The following is a 12,459-nucleotide window of genomic DNA, read 5'->3' as shown; positions in this document are numbered from 1 at the left end:
CTGCAACATTACAAAAGTGAAAAAAAGTGAAGGAGGTCTGAATACTTCCTGAATGCTGTGTAAATCAAGGACAAATTGAGAAATGCTTTCTTGAACACTCACACCTTACAACACAGTTTAAAAATGCTTCCTTCCTGTAATCAGAAACACAACCTCCTCTAACAATGAAAGATCACTACACTAGTTCGATGAGTATAATTTGTCTTACTATGCCATTGCACTGCACATGTTGCAATCCTATGTTCATGTTTTGTTTTTTAAAATTATGAATAGAATATGTTTTAATTATAAATTGTCATTGCTAGTTTATTTTTTCTTCTAACATGATTCATTGTGAAAATAATAAATACACTCAAATCTGTATTAAAAATACAAATACACTACCCCATCCAACATGTGAATAGTTAACCAGAAAGTACTCCATTAGTCAGTGTTTTCTTGTCCTTTTGTGTCAGGATATGTTTGGGCTTTCTATATATTCGTTATAATCAACCATAAAATTTCCCTAGTACTGCATTTTTTCTTTGCCTTGTTTCACTCATCACCTGAGTTACAGCCCAGTGTAAGATCTTGAACATCTCGAGAATGATGCAGTTACCCACATTTCATCATTGCATGCTGCACACATACATTTTATGTCCAAGTTAATGTGTCAAGTATCTGAGTCAGATAATAAAAACTTAATTCCACGCTTAGTGACAGAAGATATTATTCCTGCATCTGGAAGCATTGGAACAATTTTTTTTAAATTATTAATTGCTGGGAATTTGCCAATCAAAGCTTGTTTTTATCTCTTTTTTTATTGTAAAATGAAACTACTGGGTCTGGAATAAAGTTTATTTTACAAATGAGGGGCTACACTTATCTTTTCATGAGCTACATAAAACTATCACCATGTTTTAAAGGAGTCTCCTCCAGGTGTTTAAAAATTTCACAATATGTTACCTGATGAACTCTCTTCTGCCTACAGGTTGTGTCCTTCCGCCTCACATGTGGATCTATATTTTGCCTCTTTACTCAGGCGGATGGATTTATTCTCCAACCTGGGCGAAGCAGCTGCGAAGAGACCGCAAACAAAAAACATCCTCTACATAATGTCGCTCCAGCAGAGGATAAAACTTCAGTACAGGTAGGCAAAATGATATTAAACTGGTTTGTCTTTGACTGTTTACATCTTTGTATGTGTGTGTGTGTGTGTTTTGTTTCCCTGTTTGGTAGATAGTGAGACGGCAACAGGTGATGCTCTTCATCACCTGTGGGGCGTGTTAAGCTTCAGAGGCGGACTGATGTTTGTTAGCCGTGTTTGCCGTGGCGATGACAGCGTTTGAGTTTATGTGGTTGTTTCTCCAGGTTTTGACTAATGTAATGGAAAGCAACACACAAACTTCTGAGAGAGAGACACCGCCTCAGCACTGGACAAGCTGCAAGTTGATCATCGATCCTGCTTTGACTAAAGGACTGTACAAAGTATACCGTTATGATGGGCAATGTTTTAACATACCTGTAAGCACCTGTTTATACCACTTCATTATCTCCACTCCGTGTTAATTTACCTGTTAAATCAGTATCACCCCAGTGAACGTACTTTCCATTACGCTAATGCTGTTTACCTGAACAGGTGGAGGATTTAGGCCTGTTTCCTGTGGATACAGTCAGAGATCCTCGTATCTGCCGCCTGTGGAGTAAATGTAACAAGACTGAGCTCCGTGTTCCCAAATTTAAGGTAATCTTTACCAGAGACGGAGAAAGTTTACAGATTTTCACTTATATTAAAGCACTGTTACTTCACAATAATCATCCACAATGAAAGTTGTGGATATGAAATCAAAAAAATGCACTCAGAGACCAAAAGTAGGTTAAATATTGATGTTTCTGTGAATACAGCTTCATTTCTGACTCATGTGTAAAATTTCCTATTTAAAAAAAAAAAAAAAAAAAAAAAAAAGAAAAAAGTGGCAAGTGTTTTCAGGAGGGCTAGATGATGAGTCATCATATTTATGAATCTGTCTCTATTTTTCTAATATTTTACAAGTTAGCCATAAGTATAATTTGTTTGATATACAGAATATATTTGTAAATAAATATAATGAAAGAAGAAAAATGCAAAGTCAGAAATATTCCAGAGCCCAAACACATGGTTGCACAATGTTGTTTAACCTATACGAGTTAAACTTTAAGGTTGTTCATTAAAGTGTAATTCCAAAAAAAAAAATAAAAATAAAAATAAAAAAAAAATAAAAAAGAAGAAAAAAGAAAAAATAAACATACAGGAAGAAAATAAAAATTTCTCCATTTATTTATTTTTTACCCCGAAATGGTTTGCCACTAGATTAAGATTTTTTTTTTTCAAAGATGGTCTAATAAATTTATCAGTAAACTATTTTATCTTTCATTTTGTAGCATCAAATATTTTGATCCATGAAAAGCATCAAATTTAACACGTTCACATTTTTGCAAATGACTGGTTGTTCATAAACTAGTATCTACAGCTGTTACATAAATGAAACACTCAAAACAGCAAGTAATTTATATTTCCCAGCATTAGGATGTCTAAAATAAAAATATTAAATCAAAGCCAAAGTATCTCAAAACTGTTTCAGGTAATTCTGCTGACTCATGTTACACCACTGAATTTGACTCTTCATCATACTCACCATAACAGCCACAAGAGAATGATGTACACATTTGTTATTTTTGTCTTTTCAGGTTGATGAATGGTATATTGGCCCTGTTCCTCCTAAAGAAGTCACATTTTCCAAGTTGAATGATAATGTAAAGGAGGCCTTTTTGACCAATATGTGCAACAAACATGGAAACGTTGAAGAGGTCGAAGTATTTTACAATCCGAAGAACAAGAAGCACTTAGGGATCGCAAAGGTCGTCTTTGACACGGTGAGGGCTGCTAACAAAGCTGTGCAGCACCTGCATCAGTCATCCGTGATGGGAAATATTATCCATGTGGAGATTGATCCCAAAGGTACATCTGAATTCAGTAACACCTTATATTTGTGGGTATTAAGTATAAGTTAGAGTAATGGTTGTATCATGTCTATATTCTTTCTCAGGAGAAAACCGGGACCGTTACCTCCAGCTGCTCTTACACGGTCTCTATACTCCATGGACGTTACCTGTGGGCAGCAGTGAGGAAGCTCTTCAGAGCTTAATCGACAGCTTTGTGGTAAGGTTTTAAAGCTGGTCAAAGGATTTAAACATTAAAGTTAAAAATAGAATAGAATATAACTTAATTGTCAATGTAACAAGTACGAAATTGAAGTCACAGCAGCAATCAAGAAAACAAAAGTAAGAAAGTGTATAGAAAGTGCAAAAAGGTCCATAATGAAATAGATGATGACAGCTTGTCCATCACTGTCCAGTTCAGCCAGCCTCCACCTCCACAGGGTCCAGGACTGAGCTTCTTCAGTCATGCTCCATCTCTGTCTCCTGGATCCTGTCTGCTCACAGCAGGTGAAGCTCTTCCAATGTGGCGTTGGTGTCTGATGTTAGCTCCGTTAGCCATGTCTGTGCATAGCATGATGCTACTTTGCCCTCTGGCTAGCTCGTCTATCTTACTGGAGATAGATCTTATGTTTCCAATAACAATGGATGGAAGGACAGGTCCATGTCGTCACTTCTTAGCTCACACCTGAGAACCAGCATGTCGTCCTCGTCTCCTTCTCCTCACCTTGTAGGAAGACATCAGGCCTTGCACCAGTTAGCATTGACATGCTACAGGCTGCTAACAGCTGAGTTCACATGTAAACAATGCAGCCATGGTTACATGTAGGATCTCCAGACAAACACAGGAGAAAAAGAAGTAAAAATATCACTGAAGCCACAAAAAGTTTGGTGTCCCTGACCAACAAATCAGCCATACAAAGTGATGTAAATCAGTAAATGGTAATCAGTAAATCAGTTTTAAACTTGATTTTATTGGCACATTCTTGCTTGGCTGTTATCATTTCTAAATTTATGTGTATTGCTGTCATTGATGGGCAAAATGAATGTCCCCAAAAACCTGAAGTCCAAACATTTACAGCTCTAGCTTCAGTGTAGGTCATTAGGCCACCACCTCCATGTTTACAGATGGGGCCTGGGTCACACTAAAATATTAAAATACATGTCTAACATTTTTTTTTATTCACAGGTTTTCTGTTATTACAGCTAGTTTCTGTCACGCTGATTCATGCTCAGATGTCTATATCTCATTAGAAGTAATTTATTATGTGATGCTAAAAACCCGGTTTAAAGCCTTTAATGACAGCTCTTTTTGCTTTTCCTGTCTGCGGTGCTGTGTGAGTAAATGTGAGCACAAAAGAAAACAAACTTACATTAACATTTCCTGGATAGTTTCAACAAAAGAAGCTGTTCTGCTATGGTCTATATCAACCTGAGTGAGTTTTAGATTGATTTTAGACACTGAGCATGACACCAAACCTGCAGGATGGGGATATTGTGGCATCAAATTTGTTTATTCAGTCAGGATCGGTCAGAAAACTGTAAAATCTGTTTAAGGACACATCATATGCTCAGATTTGTCAGCTCTTCTCAGTATTTTTCTTCTCTTACAGGGCAGTGCAGCCACACAGAGACTAGGGAGTCTTTCCAGCCCGACCAGCATCTCCACTCCCCTCTCTCTGGACACGTCCTACTCAAGTATTTGGCAGGAAACACCTTGTAGCTTTGGTCTCACGCCATATTCTCAGGGAACCCCCCGAACTCCTTGCTTCTCCGCCACTCCTCTCTCTCAGGACTCCTGCTACTCCAGTCTTCAGGCAACTCCAATCCTCCAGGGGGAGCCCTCCATTTACAGTGTTCACAAACCTCAAAGACGAGAGCTCTGCCATCATAAACCTGCACGGTATCCCAGGGGATCCGGCGAAGTCTCAGATGTCAGTTTCATTTTGAAGCATTGGCAACAGCAGCAGACACAGACAACCGTCTCCGCACAGAAACACTCCAACAGGCAGCAGCTTAGACTGTGGAGGCAAAGTGAAAAAACATCCTCTCAGGATGATACAGAGCCTTCCTGTGACATTGTTTCGCCATGTGAGGAGTCCAAAGATGTGCTCAGTGCTTCATCTAAATCTTTACATGTGAACTCCTTCAGCATCCTGAGCATCGACCTCACAGCCAACCAGCAGACAGTAAATAATAACCGTGCATGCATTACAGACTTAACTTCGTCTGCTGACGACTTTTCCTCCAGCAGTCCTCAACCCCAAGTAGAGAGTTTGGACTCCCGAATTGAGAGTTTGCTCTTAAACCGCCAGAGCTCTGAGCCCTCATTCTTGGACAGAAAGACTCTGGAGGCTGATTTGGTCTCTGGGGACAGCCCAGCATCTCCCTGCTCGGCGAGTGCCTGCCCTGTATCAGACAGCTCACTTGAATGTACTCTGACTCCACATGGAGACCTCAAAACCAGTTGCCACGGCTCCTGCAACGACCCTGGGGATGTCGGTCCGGATTGGCCTGCGAGGAATGAAGATGATGAAACTGCTGAAGCTGTTTTGTTTCTTGAAAGAAACTTCCGGTCTCCTGGTCCTTTTGATTTCACACAAACGGTAATGTCTGTGTTGTCTTTGATTTTCTCCATCATTATGAGGACAATGAAAGTTTATTACTTCATGATTATGTTACGAAAGTTTATAAGGTGTGTGAGTGCGGTGGTGTGTTGTACACAAGTTGTAAAGTTTTAATCTTTTGTCTAATTCAGGAGCAACATGCAGGACATAAGGACAACAGACCGCCTGGGACCCCCTCACATCCTCCACCCTCTTCTTTTAGTAGCAGCACTTCTCTCCTCTCTTCACCTGCCGTCAGACCTGCATCCTCCCATCCACCTGTGCCCTCTTTCCCTTTCCCCGTTCCTCCCTTCCCTCCACCTGTCCCCCTGCGTCTCCCAAATGGAACTATCCCAATCCCGCCTCCAGGATGGGTCCCCCCTCTTGGCCATCGCACCCACATCCCCATCCCTCCTCCTCCTATTCCTCCTCCTCCTTCAATTCCACCTCCACCAACTTTTCTTGGACCTCCTCTTCCTTTGATCCCACCTCCTTCTGTTCTCCCTCCTGTGCCCACTTTCCCCCTGCTCATTCAGTCCACAGGTGGTCTGGAAAAGGGGACTCCTCCCAGACCTGCCAGCACACCTGTACCTTTCCCTCGACCTCCTTGGCCCGCTCCACCTCTACCCAGGTTTAACCCCTTTGTGCCACCTCCTGGCTTCCCTGTCATGAGGGAAAATCCTCACAAGATAACACTAGAGAAGGTTTTAGAGGTCATCGTGGATGAACTGAAATCAATCATTAAGAAAGACATCACACGCAGAATGATTGAAGGTGTGGCTTATAAGGCATTTGAGGACTGGTGGGTCTGTCAGGAAGAGAAAAGAAAAGTAAGTTCTTTATTTTCTTGAGGTGGCCAATGAAATCAAAATGAAGTGGATTTATTTTTGTTTCCGTAATGTGAATACCTCAAGTCAAAAGTTTCTCTATTTTTGCAGATTTCTTCTTTGAAAAGTGGAGCAGCAGGCGTTGAAGAGAAGACCAAACTGGTAATTCCCCTTGGTCACATGAGGGGTCAGGGTAAAAAACCTCCACTGCCATCCTTCAAGGTAACTGCTCTGCTTGCTGTGATATAACACACAACAGGATTTGATCCCTGAGCCATGCAGGAAGTGATGTAATGAACTTTAATGTTTGCAGGTGAAAAGGAAAACAACAGATGAACCTGCATTATCTGAAAAGACAGATGTTGCTTCTGGTGAATGTGCCGGTCAGTGCTGTAACACAATGAGCCTCTACTTATAGTAATTCCACTAAGTGTCTGCTGGAGCCAGTCTTTGACTCTCTCTCTGTCTTTCTCTGTCTGCCTGTCTGTCTGTGTGGTTTGAGGTGTGAGACAGAAGGACGACACATGTACACCTGCATCAGAGAGACCGAAGCGCAGACACGCAAGACCACATGAGCTTGATAGTGAGGATGAGGATGAGGATGAGGGTAAAGAAGAAGAGAACACATCTCAAGATGAAGAAAGAACATCGAACAGTGTCGAGGATGTTGAACCAAGTGATGATGATGAACCTCAGATCTCGGTAAATGAAATTACTGGAAGAAGCTCTGGGTTAGGATTTCAGTGAGGTGTCAACATTTTGTTTTCATTTATTTATTTTTTTTATATATAAGTTGATAGTTTGAAGTTGAGGAGATTACTTTCTAAATCTTATGATAAGCAGATTGTCGCTGGTTGTGACTGATTGAAACCCTTGCTGAGAGTTTCAGCTCGTTCTGAAACAAGAATTGATCCTGATGCTCTCACGTGACTAACAATAACAGACATGATCATTAGTGAGGAGACTAATTTATTTTATTTTATTTTATTTTATTAAACAGTATTGTGGGAAGGATCTTGAATCCTTTATCTTTTTTTGTCCTAATTTTTTAAATCTTTTTTTTGTTTTGTTTTTTTCTGGATGTTGGCTTTAAGCCTTTTATAGGTTGTTGAATTTTTTTCTCTCCTCACATTTTTTTTTTTACCTCTCTTTTATTTCTTTTTATTGTTTGTTTTTATTATGTAAAGCACTTTGTAACATTGTTTTCGAAACCTGCTTTATAAATCAAGTTTATTATTTTTGTTTATTTATTATATATTATTATCATTATAGTATTTAAACATTTTTAATGACTGTAAGAACAACCTTTGTTGACATTTTTTATGCTAAAGATTAAAAGTGAATAATAATCAATATTAAAAGACCACAGAATGATATTTTCATCAGGAAAATAGTTAATTTTTCAATGCAACTTTTCCAAAATCCAGATATCATCAGGTATAATCAGTACATTAACACATTTTACTGTCTCTATGTTAAAGTTATGACTTTTCCAAAACAAAAATGATACTGATACTAAAACTGTTGCATCTCTTAGTCTGGCAGAGAGGATCACGGTGCTGGTGATGACAGAAAACAACTCGAGGAAGACGTGTCACACAGACACAGAGAGGATGAGGATGCTGTCATTTGCCAAACAAGTGATGAAGATCAGTCTGAAGGTAATGGTTTGTGTCAGGATAACGGACTGAACACGGACAAGAAACAGCACGCAGAGTAAATGTGTTGTCTTTTTTTATTGTAGAAATGTGTTCAGAGAGCAGCTCGTCAGAGGAGACTGATACCTCTTCAGACCTGGACTCATCGGACTCATTTGAGGACTCGTCGTACTCTGAACTCAGTCCTGATGATGTACACATGGAGAATGACAGTGAGGAAGACGATTGTATTGTCATATCGTCAGACGATGAGTCAATGGAGCTTGAGTCTCCCATCAGTCCCTCGGCCCCGTTGACACCTGGTGCTCAGCTGGATCTGGACCTGCAGGAGTGGACAACTTTCTCTCACATGGAAGAGACAGAGGAGAACCAGCACACGTCCTGTCAGGAGGACTTTGGTGATTTAGACCCATTGATGGAGCTTCAGACCAGAGAACGTGGGGACCATCTGCAGCCCCTGTCACCTGTTGGATTCCCAGGTTTTCTGCTCAGCATGTTGTTCACGTAGTAGATTAGAATATTAATAACATAAATAATGTTCAAATAATAGTATAAACTTTATAACTCTCACTTGTTGTTTGTGTTTTCAGCTGCTGAGCTTCACCTCGATGTAGAGATGGAGAGCCATGACTGGACTGAGGAGCTGCTGGACACCACAGAAACCCTGAGGCCTCCCACTCCTACAGGCTTCCTAATGGACAGCGACCCAGACCTCCTGGTGAGGAGCAAACCAGCATCTCCAGCCATGGAGGAGCCAGAACGACCTCCAACACCTGGCAGGGGGATAGTGACTGAGCTGGGGAGTGAGGACTCAGCTGAAGAAGTCCTCTCCCTCTCTGTGAGACGCACTGAGCTCGTTCACGATCCCCTTCTCTCATACCCATCATATCAGGAAAGGCCCAGAACTCCTGGTAGAGATGATAGACCCAGGGGATGGACTCTAAACAGCTCTGTGAGGGTTAGCAGCCCACCTTCTGTGCCATCTTTGTCTAATCCATACATCACAGCCCCAAAGACTCCAGGGAGAGACATTGTCCTCTTCAGAAGAGCCATAGTCCACAGGAGGAAAACTCAAATGTCAAACTTGCAGCCTCTGTTCTGGGATTCCCTCAGAGACTCCTCTCCCAGCAGCCCCTCTGAGACCTCATCTGACTCTGCTGATAGAGGGGACACGTGGATCAGTTCAGGTGTGAGGATGAAGCCCCTGCAGGGACTGGAGAACATGCCCGGACTTCTACATGAGGAGAACAGGAGAGAGAAATATTTAGTAAGAAGGAAACAGTGGAGGAGATGGAGAATCCACAGATCACTGGGAAGAATCTCAGGTCCTCGTTCCTCCAACAGTCGTCCTCACAGGTGGCGTTCAGACTGCGAGGAGAGGAGGATACTTCATCAGGTTTGGAGGGAGGGCCTGGATCAGGAAGATGCATGGCTGCTGCAGCGCACATACGAAAGGCTGCAGGAGCGGGATGACGGTTTTGGGTGGCTCAGTGACACCCGGTGGATCCCTCACCCTCATATCCTTTTGGTAGTTTCAGGGTCGGGTCCAAATAGATATTTTTTGGATTCTTTTACTACCTACTATTCACACATGCTCTAAAGACGCACACACACACTTTTTAGAATATAATAATGTAAATTCAGTAAATGTCTAGATTTGGAACACATGCATGATGAATCCACAGACTGTAAAAAAATAGACGTCATGTTGCTTGGTTCAGAGTGAGGTAGCTGCAAAAACTGCTCCCCCTGGTGGCTGGCTGCAGCTTAGGTCAAAAACCCTGCCTCCCAAGTCATTCCAGATGAGCTGTGGCCAAACTTAAAAAAATTAATAAACCTTCTATTACCTTGTAATACACATCCTTATGCCGTGGTGATATGAAGATATTATTGGGCTGCATTGTGTTCAAGTCCTCTTATTTCTGAAAAGTTTCGTTTTTATTAGTTATAAGAGGTTAAAAAGGAGACTTTACTTCACATTTAACGCTGAAGTATTTTTTTCTTGTGTATTTTTTTTCAGGATTAGTAAACTTTGTCGTGACGTAGAGCCAAGAAGAGATTAGAGACTCATAAGAAAAAAAATATGTTTTATTTACCTGGCTCCACTCAGATTCTCTCAGAGTCCCTCATAATATCTACTACACAGATCCTGGCTCCCCAACGGTGGTGCCTATGACAGTGGTATTTTGGCTTCAAAACTGTAGCATGGTAAAAGGTGGAGCCACGTGAGTTAACCTAGTTAACTAGTTAACAATGCTCTCTACATTAAACTCTATGTGTGACATCCTTAACCACAGCTCACTAACTAAAGTCCTCCCAGAGACGAGTCATGAGCACAGATCCTGGCTGCCACATCACAGGACGGGCTCTGCTCGCAGCGAAGGTTTCTACAGAATAAGCAGAAAAGATAAACTAAAATATCTCATCAACACAAAGTCCAACACTGAGCTTCCTCCTACAAGTTCTCAGGTATTCAAGAAGTGTGGGTTTGATGATAAAGTGTTGGAGTTATTCATAAAATATTTTCTTAATCTAAGATGTTCTTTAGCAGTATCCAGAATATCATATCTGTTTAAAACAGTTCAACCTGCCTTCTCTTACCTCTTAATTCAAACACTTTTTATCTGGTTTAGTACTTATCACTTGTTTTGGTACTTACTGATACTTTAGCACTTATTTCATTGTATGTGTCTATCGCTTATTTTACTTTATGACCCTATTACATATTTTTTCCAACTGATAAAGTATTTCTGATTCTGATTCTGAGCAGGGATTGTGTATCCCAACCCAGCAGCAAACCTCCCTGAGAGCTGGATCTGACTTCAGGTCTGAACAGCGCCGCCTGCTGTCGTCTTTCAGCTGTGACAGTGACCTGGTCAAATTCAACCAGCTGAAGGTGAGTCAGATTTACTGCTGAAGGAATCAAAGCTGTTTCAGTCCTTTTGTTGAAAAACCAGCTTGAGAATGGACCCCAGGGGCCAGGTTTGGCTGTACCGTGTAATCTATGCCTCTTAAGAAAGGGTCTGAGTTAACCAGGATCACTCTGGGTAACACTCTTTGAATTGACAACTACGGTGTACAACCACATTTAAAAAAATGAAACTGTAAGCTGTTTGATACTGTGTTAGCAAACAGCCAATGTCTCCTAAACTCTTCATATTCTGTTGATCAGTTTCGAAAGAAGAGGATTCGTTTCAGCCGGAGTCACATCCATGAGTGGGGCCTGTTTGCGATGGAGCCGATAGCAGCTGATGAAATGGTGATAGAGTATGTGGGCCAAATCATCCGACAGGTGAGACCAACACAAACTTGTGACTTTGAACTTTTTAGACTAACTGCACTCTGGCACTCCGGGATCCTGTGGTTGTCTTGGGTACTCTCCAGTAGCGTTGAGCTGACAGTGATAAACAAAAGTCTTTGTTTCTTCTCTCAGGTCATCGCTGACATGAGGGAGCAAAGGTACGAGGAGGAGGGCATTGGAAGTAGTTATTTGTTCAGGGTTGATCAGGACACCATCATTGATGCTACGAAATGTGGGAACCTGGCCAGATTTATCAATCACAGCTGCAATGTGAGTTAAAGCTGGTGGTAAAAGCATTCAATCAATTCTGTTTTTTGATAATAAGAGCCCTAAAGCCTCACCTTCTCCTTACATTTGTGCATTGTCTTTGCTGCAGCCTAACTGTTACGCAAAGATCATCACTGTGGACTCTCAGAAGAAGATTGTGATCTACTCTCGTCAGCCTATCAGCGTCAACGAAGAGATCACGTACGACTACAAGTTCCCCATCGAGGACACAAAGATTCCTTGTTTGTGTGGAGCCGACAGCTGCCGCGGCTCCTTGAACTAATGAGGCACCCTGAATAAGTCAGGAGCCAAAGTTGACTGAGGAACTGCACAAACAATCAGACACTGAAGAGGTGTAAAAAAACTAGTGTAATATGAATTTAGATAGGCAGACCAACGATGATGAAGTGTTTGACAATGAAGTGTTGGAATTTATCAAAGTGAGAAAGACAGATGGAGATAATGTGCCTTTTACAAACACTGTAAACATCACCCTGATAATCAGGTGAAAGAAAATCACATTGCATGATTATTTGAAGACTACAGTTCAAAAATGGCAGCCACTGTGTCAAATATCAACCCTCTTCACACAGAAAAAAGAGGACCTCTGAATAGAACATTAAAGGCGCTCAGTTACAATCAAATGTCTGTCATTGATTGAATGACACACCGTGTAAAGTTATAGCCTTTCGTTTCTCTGAGAGCTTTAATGTGTTAGCTTGAATCAAGCTTGTACCACCAATGTCGGTTTTTTAATTCAACATTTTATTCACATTTAGGCTTTACAGATGTTAATCTTCTGGATAACTGTTATAAACTCTGAAAAAATGATGTTAAATGAGCTT

At 41.1% G+C, this 12,459-nt stretch overlaps 1 protein-coding gene across 1 annotated transcript; it reads left to right on the top strand.

The window, feature by feature from the left end:
• The first annotated feature begins 1,090 nt into the window (after positions 1 to 1,090).
• LOC141790085 (histone-lysine N-methyltransferase SETD1B-A-like) lies at positions 1,091 to 12,352 on the top strand. The gene is made up of 18 exons (XM_074669720.1): positions 1,091 to 1,129; positions 1,351 to 1,503; positions 1,619 to 1,723; positions 2,707 to 2,977; positions 3,066 to 3,178; positions 4,569 to 5,561; positions 5,714 to 6,391; positions 6,500 to 6,610; positions 6,702 to 6,771; positions 6,891 to 7,090; positions 7,926 to 8,049; positions 8,133 to 8,525; positions 8,637 to 9,563; positions 10,349 to 10,515; positions 10,817 to 10,942; positions 11,219 to 11,338; positions 11,480 to 11,617; positions 11,724 to 12,352. Exons 2-18 carry the CDS (start codon positions 1,366 to 1,368, stop codon positions 11,895 to 11,897), a joined length of 4,848 nt encoding a protein of 1,615 aa, XP_074525821.1. The 5' UTR covers positions 1,091 to 1,129; positions 1,351 to 1,365; the 3' UTR covers positions 11,898 to 12,352.
• Positions 12,353 to 12,459: the final 107 nt, after the last annotated feature.

The sequence above is a fragment of the Halichoeres trimaculatus genome, unplaced genomic scaffold (assembly GCF_033239565.1).
Source record: "Halichoeres trimaculatus isolate MK-OKI-2021-1 unplaced genomic scaffold, fHalTri1.1 fHalTri1_scaffold_5, whole genome shotgun sequence".
In the NCBI taxonomy this organism is placed as follows: Eukaryota; Metazoa; Chordata; class Actinopteri; order Labriformes; family Labridae; genus Halichoeres; species Halichoeres trimaculatus.
This window is presented reverse-complemented; position numbering and strand designations above follow the sequence as displayed.